We start from the raw sequence: 27,842 nt of genomic DNA, 5'->3' as shown, positions 1-27,842 counted from the left end.
TTCGTTTTTGGTGTGATGATCAAATTTGAAGATGTTTTAAAATTTTATTGCTGACTTGGCATATGTACAGCAATTGATATGTTTTCATGATTCATTCACTAACTTTGTTCTACATCTATGAAAAATGTACAAACTGAAACCTCAAATACGTTGCTTGACGACCTTGCTGCACTTGCTTTCAGTCAAAAGCGTGTCATTAGAGAGCGTCAAAAGGCTGTAAAAAAGTTGTGAAAACCAAATTACAAACTTCGAATGCACAAGGTCACTCATTTAGAATACTTAAAATGTATTAGAACAGGGTTTCTCAAACTCTGTCCTGGAGGGCCACTGTCCTGCACAGTTTAGCTCCAACCCTGATCAAACACTGAGCTAAACTGTGCAGGACAGTGGCCCTCCAGGACAGAGTTTGAGAAACCCTGTATTAGAACAAGGATAAAAAAACAACAACAACAAAAAATGAGACCCATTGACAGCTAATCAAAATCCATCTGACTTTAAATGTAGTTCATGGCTACAGCCAGTGTTGGGTTACAAGTAACGCAAGTGATGTAATCAGATTACTTTTTTTCAAGTAACTAGTAAAGTAACGCATTACTTTTAAATTTACAACAAAAATATCTGAGTTACTTTTTCAAATAAATAACACAAGTTACTTTGTTTTTCCATGTATTAACAGACAGCTCTCTTCAGCAGCAGATCTGAAAGTTAGTTTGAGCTGCGCCCTCTACTGTACAGGTGTGAATTTGCTTTTCCTTCAGCCTGAGGCTTATTCATTTCACTTTTGGTGAAGTTATTGTTATTGTTTTCATTTTTGGTCTAATGTTATACATTTCTGCTGATTTGGCATATCTACAGTAATTGATATAAAAGCTTGGAAAAGTAGAGAGGAGCTGTACTTGACTAGAAATAGCCGCCCAGAGGCATTGACGAAATGTCGTGACTTTGCTTTTAAAAAAAAAACGTTGGAATTATACATGAAAAAGAATTGAGCTCACTGCAGTATTTAATTAAATGACAAACTCTTGCTCTCTAGGTCATTTCAGTAAAATAATACTTAAAGCATCTGCCAGAACCTGCATGAAGCACGAGAGAAAGAGCAATGGTCTTACCCAGCACGGAGAGGTACGCTTTGGCCTCTGTGCTCTTCTGACTGCTGTTTCTGAGCGCAGTCTCGCACACGTACAGACCCGCGTCTGCTGAGGTGGGGTTACTGATGACCAGCCTGCGACCGAATGAGTCCACTCCTGCTGTTAGTCTCACCCCATTACGCTTCCAGAACACCTGCAGCCTGTCAAGAGATCTGCTCCGCACACACACACAACACACAGCACATTAACTGCCAGACTGAAATTAATACTCATGCCAACAATTATAAAGAGCACAGTTAGTTATGTGTTAAATATGCAAGAAAATTCATACACTATATGGTCAAAAATATGTGGGACCCCTAATTAACAGGTGGGCTAGGCCTCGAAGAACAAATTTTGATGTTTCCAGCCAATTTCTGTGGGTTTTATATAGGGTACAATGGGGTTAAGGGCGCACCAAGGTAAAAGGTGCATTTGACTTTATTCTCTTTTAAACCAATAGATGGTACAAAAACTCAGCTCAGCACTTTTCTAAACAACTGCTTTTTTGATCAAATATACAATAAAAAAGTAATATTGTGAAATATAATTATTATTAAAACTTTCAAACTTTATATATTGTAAAATGTAATTTACTTCAGTGATGCATCAAATTGAGAAAAACGTGACAGCAAAAATGTATAATGATTCAAATATTTCTATTTAATTTAAATGTTGAATAAAATCATCTTTTGTACTAAAGAATCACCAAAGAATCCTTAGAAATGTATCATGGTTTCTAAAGAATTATTAAACAGCACAACTGTTTTCAACATTTATCATAATAAGAAATGATTCTTGAGCAGCAAATCAGCATAATAGAAATATTTCTGAAGGATCATGTGACACTGAAGACTGGAGTAATGATGCTGAATATATGATGCAGGAATACATAACATTTGTTTTCAGCTGTAAGAATATTTCACAATATTACAGTTTTACTGTATTTTTGATCAAATAAATGCAGCCTTGGTGAGGAGAAGAAACTCAAAAAAGTATCAACTCCAACCTTTAGCTAGAGTACTCAAATATGAACAAAATTCACTATTAGAAGATATACACATTTAAAATTGACAGTCTCTTTCAGGAAAACAAATATTGATGACTCATTCTGCATTACACAATGTTTTGATCAATCAAATGCTCTCTAGAATAAGAACCACCTTCTACCAACATGTAAGTGGCAAATCAAGGTTTGTGGCATATCTTGGCTGTGATGAAAGCTAAAGGCTATAGGGCGGCTCATTTAAACAATAGATTTTCCTTTATTATTAATATATGAAGTTAACACCTAAATTTCAACAGGAAATATGCCCACACAGGAAAGAAACCTGAGTTTGGCTTCATTAAGTTGAAACAAATGCATAACAGAGTCAAAGTCATCAAGTTTTATTGTAAGAAATGTGAAATGACAGATACAATCACAATTTTGACTGATGTAAATGACATCACCACTGTGATGGATAATAAAAAAACAATATAACAATGACAAACATCCCACCTCGCATTAGCGACGCACTCAAAAGTAGCCTCACTCGCCCCGGCAACCACTGATGTGTTCTTAGGTGCAATCACTATCACCGGGGCAACCAATTCAGCGGGGGCAATAACGTCTGAGATGGAGAAAGGGAAAAGAATGGTAAAAAAGAGATAGAGAAAGAGAGAGAGAGGGCTGATTATTGGCACAATCAATCAGGTTAATAGACTGAGCATCATGGGGGAGATAAGGTTTTGTGATGAGGTGCTAAGTTTTCTTTCTTTCTTTCTTTCTTCTTTTTATCCTCTCTCTGAATCAATTCATTCTTTGAAAAATAATACATGCAGAGGAAAGTCAAATGACTATCCATGGCTGACAGATGATAGAGGAGGGAAAGAAAGAGCGGGAGACGGAGAAAGATAGGTGAGTGGCAAAAATGACATGTGATTGCATCGTTAAAGGAATAGTTCACCCAAAAATGAAAATTATGTCATTTACTCGTCCTCATGTCATTCCGTGCAATTACTATGAATGGGAACTGAAGCTTTCAATCGCAAAAAGAGTTGCACATATGACTCATGTGATGTTTTTCAGAAAATTATTCTATATGAGTCATACATACAGTGTATTCCTTGGCACATACATGAGAGAACTCGTGATGTTTGATTCTTAAAGTAATCGTTATATTAAGATCTATCCAATGAATCAGTTGACCCAGTTTATAGAACCAATCTGAATTCATGCATGAGTCGGTTCTTGAGATAAACTCACTGATTCGGGTCGTATCGGCTATCGAGGAGATTAATTATGAACATACATTTTGGTCTGGTTGCTCACTTAGAGATATCGCATGGCTTAATGAGACTTTGAATATATTGTTTGAGTCACAGTTTTATACTTTTATTCTATACGAGTCATGTATGACTTGGCACATTCATGAGAGAACTTGAGATGGTTGATTTGAACATTCTGTTGACTATAAGTAACTTTGCATACACTTGTCAACTTATTCTAATCCTAACCCTACCAGTCTACTAATACTCTACTAATACTCTAATGAGCGTTATGTAGGTGCAATGTTACTTATAGACAACCGATTTTCAATGAATCTGTTGGTTCAGTTCTCAGAACCAATTTGAATTCATGCATGAATCGGTTCTTGAGTTCAACTCACTGACTAAATGGAGGGGGAGATTATTTATGAACTTTATGAAGTTTCTCACTTAGAGCTATCGGGGTCATGAGACTTGGAATATGGCATTTGAGCCATACAGTTTTATACTTTTATGATACTTTTAAAAGCAGCTTAAAATAGTTATTTATACAAGTCATACAGTGCATTCCTTGGCACAGTCATTAGAGAACTCATGATGTTTTATTCATAAGCAAATTGTTCTATTAAGATCTTTTCAATTAATCAGTTGATCCAGTTCACAGAACCTGAATTCATTCATTAATCAGTTCTTTAAGTTCAACTCATTGACTAAATGGAGGAGAAGATTGTCTATAAACTTATATTTGGGCTGTTTCTCACTTAAAGCCATGGCATGGCTTTATAAAAATTGGAATATATAGTGTATGAGTCATTCAGTTTGAAACTTTTTATGACACTTTTATGGTACTTTTGTACTTCCTTTTTAATGTTTGGAAACTCCAGTCTCCATTCATTGTAATTTGATCTTCAAATGTGAAGAAATAAAAGATGGAATGAGTAAATAATGACAGAATTTTCCTTTTATACAAATGATTCCTTTAAGACTCAAAGAGAAAGGTGAGAACATGCACCTCGGATGAAAACCAGCCTACCATGATAGATAAACTGGCACACAGATGCAAACACACACACACACACACACACACACACACACACACACACACACACACACACACACACACACACACACACGCTTTGATCTGATCTTTGATCAGTGACTGGAAAGGTGTAATGCATTCTCACATCCTCCAAACACAGCAGTGATAGATGCTCTAACTTTTGTAATCTCAGAAGGAATGTATGTAATTTATGCATTCATCTCACTGTACCTCATCATTCAAAAAAGATGACAAACAAACCACAAAAAAACCTAGCAGAAATCTGCAAGCAGAAAATGAAATACAGAAGATTGGAGCGAGCGAATGGAATTGAACAGGAAAAGTCAATAAGAAGAGGAACAAGATATATAGGAGTGTTACTTCTGAAAAGTCGAATGCTTTTTCAGAATCGTAGTTGTGTGTGCACTCTAAATGTAGCCAGTATGTGTTAAACTATGGCACCTAAGGTTTGGATCTTATTACTTTGCTTGAAACCTGATTTGCATAGACTGGCACATTCTAAATTTATATACAGAGCCAAGGACTCAAAGCAAAACATTGATGCATATGGTGTTAAATAGTGTCCAATTTTGTTCTACTGATGTATGCAGAATATCAGTGCTCAGAGTGATTTACACATCCTATGTTGGTCCTGGAACAACAATTCTTTCAAACAATCTGTGCACTATGATTTAAGGTAGGGATCCACTGATATTAATAATCTGGCTGATACCATGAGTCGAAAATAATTTTCATGCTATGGTTGATATCTATCTATCTATCTATCTATCTATCTATCTATCTATCTATCTATCTATCTATCTATCTATCTATCTATCTATCCATCTATCCATCCATCCATCCATCCATCCATCCATCCATCCATCCATCCATCCATCTATCTACCTGGCCACATGGCTTTTGGCTGTATTTATTTAAATATATAAAAAGAAAATTAACAAACTAATTAACCTATTTCCTAATTATATGTTTTTACCATATTATGTATTGTTTATTATTTTGTTTTTATTATAATGATTATTTATGCAAAATATGATTTATTTATATAAATGAGGTCATATAAATGAATACATAATGAATAAATTAAATAATTACTAATAATAAAGAATTAACCTATTTATTAAAAAAATGTTTAATTATTTATTAAAATTGTATTTATTTATGAATATATATATATATATATATATATATATATATATGAAGTGCCATTTGAAATCTTCTTCGAGAATGATCATTTTTATCAAGCTCGTATATTTAAGTTCAGTAATTTCACTTAAATGGCAATGAAGATGTCATTTAAGTGAAATTATTGAACTTAAATATACAAGCTTGATAAAAATGATCATTCTAGAAGAAAATTTCAGATGGCACTTAGAGGCTTTTGCATCTGAACTCTTCATCTATATACTGTATATGGTCAAATAAATAAATAAAGTATTAATTGATTCATTAATATAAGCTAATATAATTTAACAAGTTACAGTAATTTAATAAGTTTATATAATTGATTTATTTATTTGGTTAATATATAAGTTATTAAAATATTATGGATGGATGGATGGATAGATGGATATAGATAGATGGGGTGTCCACTGAGTGTCCTCTGATTTCAGGGGTTGAGTTGGCGATGATCAATTGACAGGAACATTGTTCCAGAACAAACAACCGTACTTGTCTAAATCACACTGTGAATTGCAATATCATGCTGGATGGCAAACAATTAACATAAATACATTAAATATGATCCAACCGAAAATAAAGAATCACACCCTAGCTCACATCCCTCACCACTGCTGACAGAATAATTCTGCGAGTCTATCTATTCTCATATTGTGCTTGGGGAAGTGCTGATTATAGCTGCGTGTTATTTTTCAGAGTGAGCTCAGAAGTATAGTAGCCCGAAGAACGCCGCAAATGAAAAGGAAGATTTGCACTAAGGGGAAAAGACAGTGTCGTGCTTCTGAGGTGACGTTGCTGTCAGCCGCTTATACAGCCTTGTGCACTTAAGTCAGAATGGTGTTTGACATGGTGTTGACACGCCGTTGTCTTCCACGGGTTGACTTTCATCAGGCGCAGAGATTAGTCGCCTTGAGCATATCAAGATGGTTGTAAAACAATGTAGAGCACAGCTACAGGGACACGCAAGAGTCCACACACGAGGATAGGGGTCATTCAGAGAGATCGGACGTAATAATCTTAATCCAGTGTCTACATGAGTAGTGAGTGAGATTACGACATGTGGAGATATTAAATGTGTCTCTCAGGAGAATCCATTATCTTAAGCCTCTAACAAATCCATCTAAACACACAGTACAAGAGAGATTACACACACACACAGAGGAAGACAGCATGGGTGAAAGCAGACAGGAAAGGGAAAGCCAGGAAATTATTTTTTTCCTCAGGATTCTCAACTCTGATTGGTCGATGCACAAATTAACCAGTGTGCAACTATATATCATGCTGTGTGTGTGTGTGTGTGGGGGGGGGGGGGGGATTTAGGATTTCTTATTTTGCAGGGCTACCCACAGAACCATTTCAAATGATCAGGCAATAATTATTTATACATGCTATTTTGTACTAATATGCATGCAATACACAGAATGCAAAATAACGGTAAGAAATACGAGAGATTCACTAGACATAAAAGCTAAACTAGAGTATGGTTAAGTTTGGAATTAAATACATGCATACTGCATATATACTGGTAACACGTTTTATTACTTCTCATCGTTGTTCTGCTCAAAATGAATCCAAACATAGCCCGTGTCTCGTCTTCTGGGCAATCAGAAAAAGGGAAATGCCAAGAGGACAAATGTTCACTTCATAATTCAAAATCTCAAAGTAGATGATCATCTGATGTCATCAGAGCAAGGAGACAGGAGAAGAGGTGATGTGAACGAGAATGAAAGAGAGGACGGGTGAAGATTACAAGCTTTAAGAGTTCATTAGAGTGTCTTACCAAGGGAACCACGATTCTTCTTGTTTACTGCTCATCAGGTCACAGAGAGCAAAGAAAGAGAGAATAAAGAAATCAGAAAAAAAAAACATTCCTCTCACTAAAATATCTCATATATTCTCAAACTTTAAGCCCAAAGCAACATCAGCTCTACTGTTTTTGGCCCCTCCGTCACACCTACGACATGTAATTAAGGGAATTCGCTGACCCATGACCTGCCCTTAATGGAAGAGCCACAATTATAAGCTTCCTGCTTTCACTTTAACCAACAAAATGAGCTGCAGAATGTACAAAGAGTAAACAAACACACACACACACACACACACACACACACACACACACACACACACACACACACACACACACACACACACACACAAAGAAATGCATTTTGATCAGTATTTCATTTTGAAATTTCATTTTGAAGATTCATCAAATGTAAATATTGAATTGATTTGAAGGTTTCAGATACCAAAAATATTTGTCCAACAATTTTATTTGTCAATAAAATGAGTGTGGGTGGATTAGCTCAGATCATTTGAAATTTGATGATAAATATGACAATATATCATGAGTTCATATTGAGATGTTGTTCAAGTTGTGGGGTCGGTAAGATTTTTAAATGTTTTTAAAATGAGTCTCTTATGCTCACCAAGGCTGCATTTAATTGATCAAAAATCAAGTAAAAACTAAGAATGTGAATTAATAATACAAGTTAAAATAACTGTTTTCATTGTACTAACTTATTTTACTAAATAACTAACGCGATCATCAAACATTTAACAGCATATAAATCAAAACTGCCTTACGTTACCGAATAATATGTCAAACTCACAAAGAGGTATAGGACTGTATAAAGTCAGAATCGCGTGATAAAGTCGCAATTGTGTGTTATAAAGTCAGAAATGCGAGATGTAAACTCAGAATTGTGAGATAATAAAAAAAAAATCGCAATTATCTTTTAAAATGTTTTATTCTGTGGCAGAAACATGCTTCCATAGTTCTTTCTATAAGAGCATAAGAACATATGTGACCGTGGACCACAAAACCAGTCTTATGGTTTTTTTTTTTTTTTTATAGATTTATAGATCATCTGAAAGATGAATACATAAGCTTTCCATTGATGTATGGTTTGTTAGGATATGGCCGAGATACAACTATTTGTAAATCTGGAATCTGAGGGTGCAAAAAAATCGAAACAATGAGAAAATCACCTTTAAAGTTGTCCATTTACGTTGGCCATTGTGCTGCATTCACTCACAAAAATACATTTTTGATATATTTAAGGTAGGAAATGTACAAAATATCTTCATGGATCATGATCTTCACTTAATACCCTAATGATTTTTTGGCATAAAAGAAAAATCGATAATTTTAACCCATACAATGTTTTGTTGGCTATTGCCACAAATATACCCGTGCGACTTATGACTGGTTTTGTGATCCAGGGTCACATATGTTCAGATACAGAACATTCAAAATATTCTGGGGGCCATGAAAGTTTTGTGAACCTTATCAAAAATGCTGGCACTGGCTGGCAACCATTAAAAAAACGCAGGTGGGAAAAGAGTTAAGGTAATGTCTTTCCCGCTCTCTGTCTCTGTTGCTTTCTGTCTCACACCACAAACTCAGCAAATGCTGTGCTTTAATTGGTTATATATTAGACGGGTGTCGTAGGAGAAGTCACACTGTGAGAATGTGACCCAAAATGTCTGGCACTGCCAAAAATGCTAGAAATAGCAAGTGACACAGTACACATTATAAAATAATAACATTCCAAACTAAACAAACTGTGCTACATTGTTTTTCACACGACCTCATTACATGAATCTTTAATCTAGTTTTGTATAGAAATATCTTAACAGTGAGCTCTGGCCTGGTTAGCACACATGCTTTGACAAAATGTGCGTTTTCCAATCCCGTCCCTGAGAGTAAAACAAGTGTCTTGCTCAAGGTCACCACAGTAATTAGGAAGACATCTGAATGATTCTGGTTCCGATTCTGATTGCACTTAACGATTCTGGATCCATCATGATTCTTTTAGTACGTCTGAGGCAGGTTTATTATAGTTAACTAAGGGCCATTTCCACTGTTTTCTCCTAATAGCTGAAAACTTTTCATGCGTTTTGGCTGTTCATTAAAGGAGAAGTTCACTTTTAAAATGAAAATTCTGTCATCATATACTCACCCTCATGTTGTTTCAAAGCTGTATGAATTTCTTTCTTCTGCTGAACAGAAAGGAAGATATTTAGAGGAATATCAGTAACCAGACAGTTTTTGGGTCCCAATGACTACCATAGTAGGAAAAAAATATACTATGGTAGTCATTGGGACCCAAAAACTGTCTGGTTACTGATATTCCTCTAAATATCTTCCTTTCTGTTCAGCAGAAGAAAGAAATTCATACAGCTTTGAAACAACATGAGGGTGAGTATATGATGACAGAATTTTCATTTTAAAAGTGAACTTCTCCTTTAACACGACAACTGCGTTTTGACGGTCTGAAATGCAAGTTTTTAAAGATACCGTTATCGTCTCTATGTTAACAACAAAACACGAATTTGTGAAACCGCTGGCGTCATGCGTATTACACGTTCATGTATATATGTGCGTAATGTTTCTTTACAAAGTGACATCGCCAACTACTGGCCTGGCAGCAGAATACAGCGTTTTTAGTTGTAAACTGAAACAAAAATGTATAAAAACTAGGGCCGTCAAACGATTAATCGTGATTAATCACATCCAAAATAAAAGTTTGTTTACATAATATATGTGTGTGTACGGTGTATAATTATTTTCTATATATAAATACACACACATGCATATATATTTAAGAAAAATTTGTTATTTATATGTAAAATATTTATATATAATATAAATTATATATAATATAAATATATATACACAGTATATACATGCAAATATTTCTTAAATATATACATGCATGTGTGTGAATATATATATAGAAAATAATTATACACCGTACACACACATATATTATGTAAAAACAAACTTTTATTTTGGATGCGATTAATCGCGATTAATCGTTTGACAGCCCTAATAAAAACTACATAGACTTTTTTAAAAATTAAAAAGAAATAATAAATAATTATAATAAATAATAAAAATGACAAAAACAAACAAAATTGCTACAACTTTACATTTAAAATGAAACAATTCGGATTTAAATTAGACCAATCAACCTTTTTATGTAACTGACTTTTTGAAAAAAATGATGACCCCTCTTGAAGAAAAAAATTTGATGACTAACTTGTTTGCTGGTCTGAGGAAATCATATGGTTTTGAAACGACCCAAAGGTTTATGTTGAGAGAATTTTCATTTCTGAGGGGCAAAGTATTCTTTTATGACAACAAACCACGTATATTTTTACAAAAATTGTTCTGAAAAAGAAAGAATGCAGCTGTTTATTCACAATACAAGATTAAAAACCGCAAATGATCATAACAGATTAATTCGTTAACACTGTAAATGGGTTCTCTGCATTGGAAGAAATTATTCCCAGCAGTCTGCTGGTTTATACTGCACATTTTTGTCAAATGTATGAGATCATATAAAATGCATACAAAAATGTGCACATTGTGTTTGTGATTACACACACACACACACACAATCAATTTCTGCACTCCAATCGGTTATTCATTAGACGGGTGTCGTAGGAGGAATGTGAACCAAATTCTATAACGTTGCCAGATAAGATTCATCGCAAAGACAATTTATCAGCCAGTTATGTGATCCAAGACAACAGATTTTGCCTTAAGACGAAATAAATTTTACACAACTTGCACATTTTGTCTTAGGCAACAAAATAGCATGGAAAATTCAACTCGGCTTTAAGCTAAAGTTTGCTCTCATTAATGCACAGGAGAAACAGCTGAGATATTAAAGAAATCTCATTTGTGATCTTTCTCTCGCTCCTTCTCCCACCCATATTCTCCTGAAAACTTTACAAACACGAACAAGGGTGAAGTACAAAGTGAGTGATGAAGTTTCGGGGAGGAAGACGATGTGCCGGGGCAAATGAAGAGCAGAGGAGAGAGAAGAAAGGACACGAGAAACAGCGGATGAAAGGAAAAGAACAGGATAAGCATGAGGGAGGAAGTGAGAATGAGAGACAAGTCATGAAAGATTTACATCATCAGGAACTGACAGAGGAACACCAGCAGCATCAGATACATAAGAGAGAGAGAGAGAGAGAGAGAGAGAGAGAGAGAGAGAGAGAGAGAGAGAGAGAGAGAGAGAGAGAGAGAGAGAGAGAGAGAGAGAGAGAGAGAGAGAGGAATGGATAATTCAAACACAATCCCATGTTCATGCATGAGCAGAAGCCACACACATGCATATGACTATAATATTTGGACTGGAGGCGCATGTTATTCTGATCATCTGTCACTCTTAATATCTGGATCTGTAATTGAACAGGAGAAGATAAAACGCCATGAAATAAACAGATGAACCCCTCTTCCTCACTCAGTGTGCATTCCTACCTCTGTCAAAGAACTCAGATATCACTTCATGAATATCTAAATGAATTTGGAGCAGCAAGGGTAAACATGATTATCTTTTCATTCATAATGGAAGGGTTAAAACATCAGTATCTGATTGTACTTGCAGTTCTTGATTTGGATTGCACTTAAAGGGATAGTTTGCCCAAAATGTTTGAAAAATGCCATCATTTTCTCACCCTAATGTCGTTCCAGACCGGGGGTTGGGGTTGGGGGTTGGGGGTTGGGGTTTGGGGGGGGGGGGGGGGGGGGGCTGAATGCCTTAGTGTTTATGGTACATACAATGAAAGTTCAAAGTAGTTTGGACCCCAAAATTCTTCAAACAATCTTCTTTTGTGTTCAACAGATGACACAAAGTCATACAGGTTATAGACAAAGTCATACATTCACAGACATGCTGTTTCTGCGCATGTAACATGCATGAATTAACGCTTCGTAGCAGATCTATACAGGTGGAGCTGGGGAAGGTGGAGGGTTTCTGGAAGCGCGCTGCAAACTGCAAACAGCAACACAGGTGCTTATGACACAGCAACCAATCAGCTGTGCCATGTAGATAATGATGTGATCGCTCCCAAATGAGTTAAGGACCTATCAGCCTGCGCCATCAAGAGTTTCATGCCAGAACTAGGTAATTATTCAGTAAGAATGCATTAAATGTATCAAAAGTGACAGTAAAGACATTTATAATGTTATAAAAAAACTAAATTTATTAATAAATGCTGTTTTGAACTTTCTATTCATCAAACAATCCTGTAAAAAAAATTAAAAAATCCACGATTTCCACAAAAATATTAAGCAGCACAAATGAAAGCTTTAGCGTAAGTTCTGCCAGGAAGACTCAATTGTTACGTCACTTATTACCTTCTCATCTATCCAATCATGTTCTAATACTTGTAATATAAAAGGTCGGTACTTACACATGTCTGAGTTCGCAGATGCTGACGCAAACAATTACCTCCATCCTCCCCACCACCACTACTAGGATGGTCCCTTCCCCTCCATCCTCCCCACCAACCCCAGGATGGTCCCTTCCCATACCTCCCGCGGGGGTCGGCTGCACCCCTGCCTTCGTCTTCAGGCAGGAAATACAGATTCCTCTACCCTCAGATTGCACGCTATGGATACAATTTTGGCTATGCCAAAGAACTCTATAAATATTTGCTTGCTGGGCTGTTAATAAATATATGCTTTTGTTACATCATTTTATCTCCCGGGTCTTTCTGGTAGAAGTACAGTTTTCTGTTCGATTGACTGAGGTATAAGAGAACGATGCTGAGATTGTGCTGTGAATGAAGCATGTAAGACAGTGATAAAGTGAGTGGAAACAGGACAAAACAGAAATTACAAAGGGATCTCTATCCTTTCTCCTTTGCACACCAGCACCTATTGACCCTCTCCAACTCCAGTGTCAATCACCTTAATGAACAAGAAAGCGAGGTAAAAAGAGGCCAAGTGAGAAAGAGAGGGATGTCCACTCCATAGGTGTAATTCCCTGCAATTTTTCCCACTTACCCTCACCAGACAAAATAGCAGAGCTGCCTCTTGCCTTTGTCAGGTAATTCACACACTTAGAGTCAATCCAGTTTATTCTTCCAGTCCATAGCAGGCAAGGGTGAAGAAAATAAGTCTAAAAGCCAGATACTTATTTTTGCAGTCTTCCTGGTGTCTGGATGAATTCATAAGAGCTGGATTTCACCATTTCCCTTGAGAGTACTAACAGACTTAGCTATTAATATACTTTCAGGGCTCATTTTAATCGAACGTATCTTCCTGTTCTGCCGGCAGAGATCTTTTGATCATGCCAAGAATGCAGGAGGAACGCCGGTTAATTAAGAAGTATGACCCAAAAGAACTTCACAGATCACCTTTGAACACTGTCAGTGAATGGCAAATTGCTCGATCAGGAAAAACTTGAAACATCTTCACCTAGAAGTTTCGGTCCTTTCGGTATATCAATTTGAGTCTAGAATAATAAAATGATGTTTCTCTAGTTTAATTTTGGGTTTTGCAACCATTTTGTACGATGAATCTCATTCAAATAGCTTGTGAAACCATTAGATTTTTAATCACTTAAACTTAACACTTAAACTATACTTAAAAATCAGATTCACAAATGATTCATTGACATTTGTTATCCTTGTGTTTCATGAATAAGCTGCAAATGTCAACTACACCACAAAACGAGACATTTTGTCATGATTTTGCTTTCTTTTTCATCTTGTTGAGCTTAGTAGCCCCTCCCACAGTGAAATCCCGTTGATCAAATGTAGAAAAAGTATGTCTTTTTATGGTTTTTGAAATATCAAACCATTTTGCACAATCAGCCTTATTCATACTGTTTGCAAGACCTTGTTCATAAAAGCCCTGCCCAAAGTACAATCTCATTGGTCCAAAATCCACATATTAAACATCTCACAAGTTCCGATAGGCTGCGATTTAGTCATTTTGTGCAACATGGTTGCTTTCTGTGAGCACAGAATAATTACTTGGAAACTGCGCAAGTCTTTTTGAAGGTAAATGCTATACAATCCATAATAAACAGCAATTAGGTCCAAAATCCCAAATACTATACACTCCATGGTTCTGAATTGGCATGGACATGATCTCAAGTCCCGTGTGTCTGAGTGATCAGTTTAGTCATCTTTTTAGGAGTACCTATTGGCCAGTTATATTAGTCACAGCATGTCTGGTCATGTTTAATGGTCTTCATATTTGTCCCAAAATATGGTTTAAGCCTGCATCTGGTTTCCAAGAGTTCAGATTTTCCTCACTAATAAATTGTGATTTTACCACAGGTCACTAAATAAAAAAATAAATGAATGTATATCAGCTGATATTGAACATAATTTGAACATAAAGGACCTTTATTAGTATCCAGTGAACCAGTTTGCACGTTTGAAAGTTATACAGTATGAGCAGCGCTTGCATATCTGACCTCTTAACGTGCATGTTAAGTGACGTGTAACGGCATTAATTAATTAAAAGTGTCAAAGTCATCCAGCCACAGCGGACCGAATTAAAGAGCTGACTCTCTGAGGGCTCTCAATATCACTGAGTCATACCACAGATCTACCTTCAGAAACTCGACGTGTTCAAACAGTCCTCCAGTCGAACTCATTACAGCTGTAAGTATATCCGTGAAGGTTAGAGTGTAATCTGAGATCTGAAGATACCTCAACATCTCCGAGCTGTTTAAAGTTGTGTGGTTAAACTCGGGTAATTGGGTCATGAGGTCTGTGACTCAGAGTCATGCCAAGTGAGTAAACAACAGTTGAGAGTTTTTAAAGTTATAAACAACAGCAGGGGCTTTAAGAGTTGTGCTCATTTGAGGATTCATTAAATAATTCACTCAATGTTTATTCCTCTGTGCATTCATTCATTAACCCTTTGGCACGTACGATCACGCCGGTGTGATTAGAACATTCAGTGCATCATACAGACTATATAAATTGACAACGTGTTTTATTCATATCAGATACACATTGTGTAGGTATTAGATATCTATAAAATCGACGTGTTCTAAATCCGACAGATCCGATTTTCTGAATTGCGGTGCAAACTAACGTGGCAGCGCCCATGTGTTATAGATCACCTAACATGATCATTATAAAGGTTTATAATAATAATAATAATGTGATTTGTTCACTGTAAAAAAAGTTGCTGCCTTAAATGTTTAAGTAAAACTGAGTTTTTTTTTAAAACTGATTTTTAAAAATGAGTTGAACTTATATAAAAACGTGAAAAATTCTTAAAGTCCCCCTGTAGTCAATAATTTGCCTTAAACTTACTCTGGGGGGGTCAGCTAGAATATTTGAAACTTGTGTGTGAAAGGGTTAATTTACGTACACATTTTCTCAATCAATCACTTACTCTTCACTCACTTATTCACTCTTTCCACTTCAATCGATTATTTACTTATTCACTTCATTCATTCAGCCCTCATGGAATGATTTCTGGAGGATCATGTGACACTGACGACTGGAGCAATGATGCTGAGAAGTTAACAGGAATAAATGACATTTTAAAAATTATTCAAATAGAAAACGGTCTTTTTAAAGGTTTTTCTTTTCTTTTTTCAATCAAATAAATGCAGACATGGTGAGTATAAGAAACTTATATTTAAAATACTGAGCCCAAACTTTTGAACGGTGCCCTCGTGTATATTGTTGAACGTGGATTAGAGAGGCTCAGGATGCTGCTGTTATGAAGCACACTGACAAACATGAATTAATCCAGTTTACTGTCTAGCTGCAGGAGTGACTCATAGGCAGCTTGACTCAGGGACATGTCAAGTTAGACACATTCAAATAAAAGCTTTCTGGTGTAAAACCACATCGTAATGGGAGGAAAAAATAAATAAAAACAAACAATGTGATGCAAATACTACTCTAAACTCTCTCACACACGCACATACATATTGAAGACCTTCAGGGCTGAGGCCCAATGGAGTTTTAACATGGGGGATAAATTGCCTCAGACTTGACACTCAATGTGGGGTAAATCCAGATAACGATTCAAAGTAAATTTTGTTAAAGTCCCCCTGTGGTGGAAATCAAGCGTTTAATGTTGTTTTTATGACTATGTGGTGATTTAAATATGCTTTAAGACAAACCATGTACAAAGGCACAAGTCAAAACAATTGCTGAGTATTTTCTCCTTAAAACTGCACTGAACCAAAGATGAGTTTTAAGGGATACAATTATTGACTACTTGGGGACTTTAACTTCTAGTTGCACACTAACATACAGATGGCATCAAAGTTAAAAGCATGGACTAAAAAACACAAATGTCCAATTTAAACCCTTCCTAAAGCAAGAAATAAGACTTTCTCTCCCACATATAACTTGCGGTATTCCTCCTTTTTTGGAGTTACTTGTTATTTAACAGACACTTTTTAATGGAAAAGTTCAGAGTAACTGCATGAGTTGCCCTGAAGCAATGGATTTAAATGAGACACAACGATAACAGAACTGGATTTTGATTTTAGTAGGTTTCTTTGAAATCCATCAGAAGTCCATATTCTTAAACAACACTCCCATGAAGAAGATCCTGAACACAGCACACTCTTTTATGCCTTTATTTCACTGCGGTCGAGTACTATCAAGTTTTAAAGGGAAAATATAATGAAAAAAGGTTGCACTTTGGCAATAAAAGAAGTGTATTACATACTAAAGAAAAAGTGATCTTCACCAGTAAGCAGAGGTTTATCAATCACAAAAGAAGGTGTTTACATATATAATCCATAAAAGTAGTGTCACACAAAACTAACATAAGTAACATTAAGAGTAAAGAGTTGTTATTGTTAAAACTAAACATGAAAAATTACAGAGCGCAGAGCTATTGCCTTTGTATAACATCCTAAATCAGTCACTTATCAGATTCCATTTCGGTTCACTTAAGGCCCCGATATACTCATGGCAAAGTTATGTTCTTCATAAAAAAAAGTTGGAAATACCTTTGCAGCAATTTATTGTTGGCGAGCATTTCATCCAAGATTTCGCTTTAAAGCTCCATAGGGTTAAAGCATCATAAGGTGCTGCTATGCGGTTGCTAAGATACTAAGGGTGGTTGCTAGAGTGTTGCTATGCTCGGTTTCTTTAACTAAGGTGGTTTAAAGCTCTTTAAAGGTGTTTTTACTTGTGTCTGACATCGATGGACTGAACAGAAGAAATTAAAGACAGGGTAGGTGATTTGTTCCAGACACATTTTTTGTTTTGCTGGTTGAAAGACTCTTCACATCCTGATAGCAAAGTGGTCTAAATATATGAATATGTATATACCTCGTCTGTTGAAGACGTAGGACCATAAAATGCTCATCCAATCAATACAATGTCCTACCTGCCTGTCAGTGTATGTATATTCATACCTCTGCGCACCTGCTCACGCAGACATTACATGTCATCAGCGCATTTCATGATATACAGAGTTAGACACAAGTCAGTCAGCAAGCACCAAAACCGAAACAGCAGCCGCCTTTTACAGTTCCTCCTGAACCAAAACAACAAGCTTTTGCTATCACGCCATAACTACTGTAATTTGGAAGAGATGGAAACCTGTGACGTTATACTCGGAGCGGTTTGTGACTCGAATTTATGCCTTTCAGTGGCAATATTACCAACGGCGAAATGAATCTGCAGCAGTCAGGTGGTACAAGTCAGTGCTCTTTAAGTTGTTTCTGTTCACTATTATTGTAATGTTATGTGCTTTGAGATATGAGGTAGTTTAACCGTCTCTCATGACGCTTTTGTTTGCTGTACGCGTTGTGTTTTAAAGGAGGCGTGGCTTTGGAGACGCTCTGAAGGGAGGGTGGGATCTAATGCTTTCAAAGCTAGCTCGCTACTGCTAGCCTCTGAAGATTCCCTTCCCTACCTTTAATCAGAGAAGATTTTCATGTCAAAGAAGGCGGAGCCTCAGAGCACACCTTCCAATTACGTAATCGCCACCTATGGTAGTTTAAAGGTGTTTAGCAATCGTTTCCGGAAAGTTCGTTTTGGAAAGTTGTTTCGAACTCAACTCAACAACATCAAACCAGTTTGTTCTTCGATTTCGCCTAAAGTATGTTAGGGACTTTAGAAGACAGCATACAACAAAGCAGCCCAGTATGTTACATAGCAGAGCTAGTATGTCTACAGTGGAAATTACAACAATTGTATCACTCAGGCCCATAAACATACACTTACAACCTCTACGATATGAACAGAGAAAAAGACACAAACATCTTTAGCGGACGGTAAAGAGGGAGGAAGCGACCTTTCAGTAAACTACTCAGACAATAACGAGTCTCTCTCTGTCCCTCCCCCCTCTCTTTCTTTCTTTATCTCTAATGATTTGGTTAATTCTCTTGAAGGAGACTTTGGCTCACGTTGTGCGAGTCAGCTGCCATTGTGAGATAAAAATTTGGCCTGCGTGTTCTAACTGGCAAAGACAAGATCCCGCTGAGGTCACAGACAAACACACGGACGGACGGACACACACACACACACACACACACACACCGAACACAGCCTTGTAATTAAATATGAAGGGGAAAATCCTTCATGTTAAAACAAGGTGAGTAAATGTCTTTAAAAATGACAACAAATGTAGACAAAGAGGAAGGCTGTGGAAAGCATATTCTACTTCCACTACTAAAAGTATCTCAGAATCAACTTAAGTCAGTATTTCCATCAGCTAAGAAGGAATACATAAGATTTTGGAAGCTGCAAATCAATCTGAAATGTAATGAACCTTGTTATAAGTTGGAAAACAAATAACAATCTACAACAGACAAATTGGGAGAAAACTTTCCAGTGAAGCCTTTTTGAGGAGGGAGGTTGTTTAAAAGTGACTGTGATAGATACTGACATACAGTAGATCTCCTGAAGAGAAATGACAGAATGAATGTCTTTTAAACTTCACCTTCTAAAGCAACAGCAAAGTCAAATCGAGAATATCCTGACAAACACTCGAAGGCAGGCTGACAACAAAGATGCAATACACTGAAATAGCTAACAAAATACTTGAAGAGACCCAACTATATAAGATATTTGGTACCACTTTCTAGGAGGTCTGTATAAAGACTTATAAACATATTCATAGTGCCTCATAAAACATAATATAGTCCATTATATGTATGATTTAACTCAAGAAAATTGGTGCTAATTGTGTATTTAATGCATACTCATAAAAATATGGGAGTACTATAATGTATTATAACTGGATAAAATAATATACTAGAACATATAACAGATTAAAAGGTGAATTAAAATACATTGCAAAAGCATGATAATGCATCAAAGATGTATTATATACAAATGTATTGTATACAGTGGGGACTAAAAGTCTGAGACTGCAATGAAAATCTGGGATTTATTTCATTTAAACCTGCACCTAAATAAGTTCTTGGATTTTGAATGTTAAAGACAATTAGAAGTCACGATATAAACGAAGAAATATTCAAGATTTTGCACTATCACAGGTCACTGATCAAATTGACCATGTTTAAACTTCTTTGTAAAGGTCAGACGTTTTCATATCATGCTGGATAAAACGGATAATCAGGCTTGCACAAACTTGTGGAGTCCCTGACATGTTCATCACAAAAAGTTTAATTGCAAATTAGATCAGCAGCAGCATACTAATTTGTTAATATGAAAAGAATGCAAAATAAGAGCATTTTCACTAGTGGTGATTTTATACAAGGAATTATATTGACTTTATGGTTTTTGATTACGGAATCAGCAAAAATAAATAAAAATGTTTCCTTTAGAGACGTGTTTATGTGCACAGATTTGACTTGAGCGTTCATGCATGATCATTAACAACATAAAGCTTTGCTGTCTGCTTCTGATGTTAGTATACTTCTTCATAACTCCTACTGTTCCATAACACCATCACCCATCACTCACAATCACAGCAGGCCTGTGTTTCATCAAATCATTCTATTTGATTTGATTTGATTGAAACAGAAAAGCAGGACAGTATTAAACTTACAGATTAATCAAATACATATATATATATATAAAAATAAAACGGTGACTGAAGCAATATCAAACACCAGATCCAGAGATGGTTGGACAAATAACTGTTGGCTGTAAATCTCATCTAAAGATTAATGAGCATGTAATTTTCCAGATGTGTTAATCCTGAGCTGGATATGTTTTAATCTTGAGGATTAGATGTTTGGGACAATGATAAACTTGACTGGATTACAGTCTTCACATTTAGTGGCAGTGTTTGAAAGGTTTTGCTGATTAAGGATTAAATTTGCAATATTTTCAGAGAAATAACATAACACACTGAGATAAATTCAGTAATTCACTACTATCTTTTTTTCCTTGACTTTTTTAAGAAATCAATACTTTATTCCGCAAGGGCACAATAATGAATAAAAAAGTGTCAGCAATGTTACTAAAGGTTTTTTTTTTTTTTTTTTAAATAAATGTTTTGGAACCTTATTAAGCAGTACACCTGTTTTCAACATTGATAACAAAAATACATTTTTCTTTAACCCTGGTCCTTGTTTTGTCAATTTCGACCGAAAAATTTTACGTTTCGTTTTTTTTTTATGTTTTTACTTCATCGGAATGGTACGAAACTTGGAAACTTGGTTTTGAAAAAAAAATCAAGGACATGATTTGAAAAGGTTAAATGGCCCTGAAAAAAATAGCCACACTTGTATTATTTGCGGTCAAAAACGACCACAGAAGAAATAAATGGGAGAAAAATTTCATCTATTGGAAACGTACAAAATCTTACTGAAATCGAATTTTTTGAGATACAGTATCAACCTCAAATTCAGAACACAGCTTGTTTAGATTTATGGCTTTGTTTTTCTCACTGTTTTAGAGTAAAACGTGTTTTGGAAAATATATATTTCATATAAGAAAGTCTGTACTACAAAGCATTGAAGATTTATGATAGTTTAAGTTGGAAATTTCATTTTCAGGTCCATGTTCAAAAAGTGAATAAATGGATTATAACTACTGCATAAATATAATTTAGTACCATAAATCCCCACCGAACCACTTATCAAACTAAAATATTGTACAATCCTTTCATTGAAAAAAAAATATAAAAATCTGTCATTTTTGGCCGACTCGCGAATTGTACCAGAGGGTTAAGCACAAAATCAAGAAACATTTCTTTTAGAATGATTACAAAGATTTCTGAAGAATCATGTGACACTAAGAACTAAAATAAAGGCTGCTGAAAACTGAGCTTTGCCATCATAAATTACATTTTTAAACATTAAAATAGAAACCAGGAGAACAATTATCGACTACCTTCAGACAATAAAAACTGAAAAACAACAAAATACTGATGAATTAATTTTGTTGAGAGTACACAATAAAACAACAACTCTCACATTTGATTTTGATTTGACTCTCAAATGTGAGAGTCACTAAAAAATGCATTGTCTAAGTGGCCAAGATGTCGAAACATTCAGAAAAAGGAAGGGACAGAGACAAAGAAAGATAGAAAGCTACTAGTCATATCTCTAGAGACAAGAAGAGGCAGGAACAGAGATTCTGTGAGACAATTAAAAATGCATATGACACCAGGGACAGGAGTCTGAGTTTAGTTTTAAACCATGCATAATCAACATCTGGCACGCAAGCACTGGCAAACAATGTAAACGGAAAGAAAAAAAAAACAAGAAAGAGACACAGACTGTCAAAATACTTCTAGATGTTTAAGTGCGTGCTCTCATTGACAAGAATCTCATATTAGTTATTCAGCCACCCACAGACCACCAAAAACCAGATAAACCTGCTCTAAACAACATACACCACCACCAACTGATCCAGTGCAGTAAGTTTCATTTAAACATTGGTGGGACATGCCTCAAAATATTAATGTTGACATTTGCTTGTAATGTGAGCATGGTGTGATGTAGTGTCAGTTAATATGAAAAACAGTCTCTAATATTCAGATACAAAGCTCAGATGCTAATTCAGATGCTAATATTCAACTAGATACATGGTTGGACAATTAAACTGAAACACTTACCCATACAGAGTTGAAGGTTTCACACCTACATACAGTATGTGTACATAAAATATTGCAATCCACAAAACATAATGGGAGATATACAGTATCAGAGTTCAAAAGACGATGAATTGTTGGTACGCATTTCGCTGGCTCATCTGTGACCAGGACAGCAAGTCTTTGTGGTGTATCAGGTTAATGTTGGCATACCACCACATAAGACGAACCAAATCCAACAGGAGTAACTGTCAATAATAAGAGCCAATATTCATGGTCAGGCTGCTACAGCCAAACCTTTGGTCACTCATGCCAATGGCAAATGTCAGGTTTCAATGGTGCCAACAGTAAATCTTGGGACTTGGACAATGTGAAAGACGCATTGTTCTCTGATGAGTCCATCTTCTTTTCCACATTCGGGAGAGTTACGGTGTGCTGAGGCCTAACACCCAGACTGGTGCTGCCCAGAGTGAAACACGGGGGTGGATCAGTGATGGTTTGGGCTGCAATATCATAGACACACTAACTGTGCTAGATGAGCTGCCAAGGACTATCAAACCATTCCGGAGGACCATGTGCACATAACGGTTCAAAAATTGTATCCTGAAGGTGGTGCCGTGTATCAGGATGATAATGCATTCATATACTCAGCAAGACTTGTGACAGAATGGCTTGATGAACATCTTCCGTGGCCTGCACAGTCACCAGATATGAATATTATTGGGGCACTTTGGGGTGTTTTGGAGGAGCAAGTCAGAAAACGTTTTCCTCCCCCAGCATCACGTAGTGACCTGGCCACTGTTCTGGAAGAGGAATAGCTCAAAATCCCTCCGGCAACAGTGCAGGACATGTATCTGTCATTCCTAAGATGAATTGATGCTGTATTGGAAGCAAAAATAGGTCCTACACCATTTTAATGAATTATTGTGGTCTAAAACCAGGTGTTTCAGTTTCATTGTCCAAACCCTGCATATTTTCATACATGTTTATTAGAGTGCAAGGATTTGAAAGAATAGTAAATTCTCTGTGAAGCGATCTCATTTGTCTGTTGAACTTGGCAGACATTGTAATGTCAACACAACATCAAATAGTGACGGCATCTAAAGCTGTTTTCACACTTAGTTGTTTTGTTTATCAGAGTTATGCTTTTGGGTATGAATCACGGTACATTTGCATGGCCATTCCAATTGCATATTGACATCTGTGTAATAACATGAAAAACTAATTATTTGATATATTTTGATTGTGCCCTAAAGAGTTATAATGTACTCCTCAATTTAGGAGGGGGGAGGGGGGGGGGACTTTTATCTGAGAAAGTTTGTAATCAAACAGAACAGAATAAAATGTTATAATATCAAATTAGTTAAACTTGTTAACTGTGTTAAACAAATTTAATCCAATTTATTATAAATACAGTGAGATCAACCCTTGAATTCAATTAATTTAAAATTCTCTAAGGTTCATACAATGTTTAAATGCCATCAGTAGCTGATGTTGTAGCTATTTAAATGGGCGGACATGTATGCATGCTAAAACCACAATTTATCTACAAATACATACGCATATTAATGAGATACTACTCTTTCTCTCTCTGTCTTTCTCTCTCCAGATGTCATCATCTGGTTTCCATCCTCTGGTCCAGATGGATGCTTACCCTCTCTTCCTACTCAGCCTCTCACAACCACTGACAACATGCAGAGAGATGAGTCACACACAAAACCACTCTTACACTCGCAGAAGACAGTGAGAGCTGCTGAAAAAGTCAAATAAAGTGACATGCTAGCCTCCATTTCCATGGTTACATAGATTTGGTTGTGTTTACAGTGGCACTATGAAAGGTGTGCGTGTGAGTTATATGATAGGCTAAACTTCAAGGTTCGGCTTTATAACATCCTGACTTTATGATGCCATCTCTCTTTGATCCAGTAATGTCTCAAAATATTAATATTAATGTTGATGCTTGTAATGTGAGCATGTTGTGATATAGTTATGTTAATATCAATAGCAGTATCTTTGTGCTAATATATACTGTATTTACACACACACACACACACACACACACACACACACTGCTGTTAGGGTCATTAAGATTACATTTTTGAATTTTCTGAATATATTTGATCAAAATAAAGTAAAAACAGTAATACTGTGAAATATTACAATAAAACTGGTACATATTTTAATTGTAATTTATTCCTTTGATAAATTTATTCCTTTGATTTTGTGTTTAAGTAACATTTCTTATTATTATCAATGTTGAACATATTAATATCTGCTTAATATTTGTGTGGAAACTGATCAATCTTTTTCAGGATACTTTGATGAATATAAAGTTCAAAAGAACAGCATTTATTAGAAACAGAATCTTTTGTAACATTATAAATGTTTGTACAGTCACTTTTGATGAATTGAATGTGTCCTTCATTGGTGAATGAAAATATTAATTCCTTTAAAAGAAATAAATCAAATCTTACTGACCCCAAACTTTTGCCCAAACAATGCTTAAAGGGGGGGGGGGTGAAATGCTATTTCATGCATACTGAGTTTTTTACACTGGTAAAGAGTTGGATTCCCATGCTAAACATGGACAAAGTTTCAAAAACTAAGTTGTACGTTTGAAGGAGTATTTTTGTTCCAAAAATACTCCTTCCGGGTTGTCACAAGTTTCGGAAAGTTTTTTTCGAGTATGGCTCTGTCTTACGTAAGATAGGGCGGAATTTCCTTATATGGGTCCTAAGGGCACTTCTCCGGTAAGATCGCGGCCGCGCGCGCACTCGTAGACTAGAGCAAGAGAGTGAAAGCAGTTCGCCATCAAAGCGCCCTGCCCGGCTTTTGGGAAGTCAGTGTCACCAAAGAAGTGTGTTTTTGGTTGCCAGGGCAAGACAACCCTGCACAGATTCCCAAAGAACCCAGCGTTAAGGCACAAGTGGATGGAGTTTGTTTTTCTGAGCATAAACATGTAAAAGTTGTGTAAGACTGTTGTTCCCTGCATTTCGACGATGATTGTTTTATAAACAAAGCCCAGATCTACGGATTTGCAGATCGTCTAATGCTTAAGGATCGAGCAGTCACAATGATAAAGGTTCGCGGTCGTGCTTTGGAACCGGACGGTGAGTAAAACTGTTTGTTGAACAAATGTCTCTGTGTGTTGTCACTAGCTTGGCGCGTTAGCACAGCTAAGCTTCGCCCACAGGGCCCGCCCCCAGCCGCTCGGTTTTTTCCGGAAAGACTCGGTACAGCCTATCTTTCTGTTAAAAATTTAATAAAACAAAAGACTTTTTGGAGATATGAAGGATGCAATATTACTCTATAGGTACTCAAGATTAACAGGAGATTGAGTGAAAATGAGCATTTCACCCCCCCTTTAATTTACTTAAGTTTAATTCCCTTTCAAGGGAACTCGCGCTGCGTCGATTGACACTAAGAGAACGCTTCGCGTGATGACGTCTGTAAAATCAGTACAATGGTGTGACAGAACATCAGAGGCGGGTGTGGTCATGAACCAAATAAAGCCTGCCAAAAACAGAGCCATGCTTGCTTCTGTGTCTTCAGTAGCGCTCATTGTGAAACTGTCCTTGTCTATTTGGTGTTATTTTGTCTTTATATCCGAAATTCACGGTTCGGTTTGATGCGTTACACTGGTGTCACGGTTCGGTACGTTTTCGATACAGCAAAAAGAAAGAAATGGCAGATAAATTTCCTTGATTTAATTTTTTTAATTAAAACTAAGATCATAAAGTATGATCATTTTTTACTTTGAGCAATGATGGAGCTATACTTGACTCTTCTTAGGAGCATATAAAACAAAAACAGCTCCTTATAAAAAATTGAAATGTAATATTGTAGTAGTAATAAACAAAGGTTTATTTTATTTCAGATTAACTTTTGAGGGCAGCAATTGTATTCATAATGTCAAAATAAAACTGACGTTATTGAAAGCACAATGTTTCTTCCTGGTTTCCACGTCAGCGCTGTTTGACCCGTTAATAACAGAGAAATGCTTCTCACTAGATCTCTTATTACTTCAGTGGTGAATTCAAATGCTTTCTTTACTGGATCTCTTATCGCTGTGTAGTAAAAGTGTCGCTTGATCAAGATTGGCTCACACTGCATTGGTCCAAACTGATAAACGGTCCTTAAAGCACAAAATAAGAAGTAGCGCAGTTTTATTTCGCTTTCTTTACGTTTGTCATTTGATGTTGTGGTCTCGCCAGCGTCTCTTTCATTATGAGAGCGCTGGCTGCGCGCCTACATTTGAAATAACAAAATTTTGGTCGGCAGGAAAAATGGCCCAACGAATGAACGGTTCCATACGAATATGTGTATCATTACACCCCTAATATATAGTCATGGCAAGCAAGCAGCATTTCAGGATATGTATGCACCCCTGCCCGCGTTATTTAATGGGTGGGGACATGTTTGGGTGAGGAGCATGCACAGTCAGCGCTCGAGGGTGCTGGCTGGGAGCACTGTGATGTGCTTCCAATGCGGACACTGCGATCAAGCCTGGCGTTCTTTAGCGAGGACGCTAAGGCTCGCGTTCCCCAGGGCTCTAGTCCCGCTGCTGCCGAGGCACAGCGGCGATCACAGACATGGGGTTTGCAAATGGATCTATCAGCGGGGTTAGAGACGGGCCCAGCCTTATCTCTGCCTTCACCTGATAGATCCAGTGGCTTCTCTCAGGGTTTGGAAGCATGCGCTGCGGTTCCTTCCGCCCCGATTGAGGCACAGACACCGCAACTATCTAGTTTTGAGGAACTGGATGTTGTCAGCGTCGATGCAAGAGATTCTGAAGATTCGCCACCTCAGTCTCATGCATTTGAAGAGCTGGTTGAGGTTGTGACAAGAGCGGTTGAAAGACTGAGTATTGACTGGCCAGCAGATAAACAGGACGTGCGTTTCAGAAGTAAACTGGACGAAGGCTTCCTACCATCACGGTCACAACCTCAACGCCGAGGCCTACTGTTTTTCCCCGATCTCCACACCGAGGTGTCGAAATTGTGGGAGAAACCGGTTTCATGTAGGTGTATAGTGCACAAACATCCAATTATTCCTCTATATCTAACAAAAAAGAGCACGGTTATGGGAGATGCCAAAAGTGGAAGAGAAGCTTGCAAGCTATCTCTCCCCCGAAGTGGCGTTTTCCCTAAAGGCCCTGACATTACCCACTAAGCCAGTCAGAACCACATCATCACTAGTGGGTAATGTGACAACCTCTGCTGTTGGTTTAAGGGAATTGCTGTTTGGTACCTGAACCCACTAATAACTAATAAGTAACCAACTAGGTTGGGGTCTTCGAAGGGTAAGATGGAAGACCCCGAGGGGCAACCCCTTTCGCATGATCAAGGTTATGCGGCGATGCTTACGTGCCCTGGTTATGTGGAAGAAACCTTGGTTCCTGTCCCACGGTCCCGTGTTGGGAGCTTCTTGTCGTCGCAAGATGCTAGCAACAGATGCCTCT

The 27,842-nt window shown here is 36.8% G+C and overlaps 1 protein-coding gene across 1 annotated transcript in view; it reads right to left on the bottom strand.

The window, feature by feature from the left end:
* sdk1b (sidekick cell adhesion molecule 1b) overlaps nucleotides 1-27,842 on the bottom strand; it is a 246,457-nt gene that overhangs the window by 91,176 nt on the left and 127,439 nt on the right. Inside the window, exons 7-9 of the mRNA XM_079896655.1 lie at nucleotides 7,397-7,423; nucleotides 2,629-2,740; nucleotides 1,110-1,300 (exon numbers count right to left, since the gene is read on the bottom strand). Coding sequence (XP_079752781.1) covers nucleotides 1,110-1,300; nucleotides 2,629-2,740; nucleotides 7,397-7,423 — 330 coding nt within the window. The remainder of the gene's footprint in view (nucleotides 1-1,109; nucleotides 1,301-2,628; nucleotides 2,741-7,396; nucleotides 7,424-27,842) is intronic.

The sequence above is a fragment of the Squalius cephalus genome (genome assembly GCF_949319135.1).
Source record: "Squalius cephalus genome assembly, chromosome: 2".
Taxonomy (NCBI): Eukaryota; Metazoa; Chordata; class Actinopteri; order Cypriniformes; family Leuciscidae; genus Squalius; species Squalius cephalus.
This window is presented reverse-complemented; position numbering and strand designations above follow the sequence as displayed.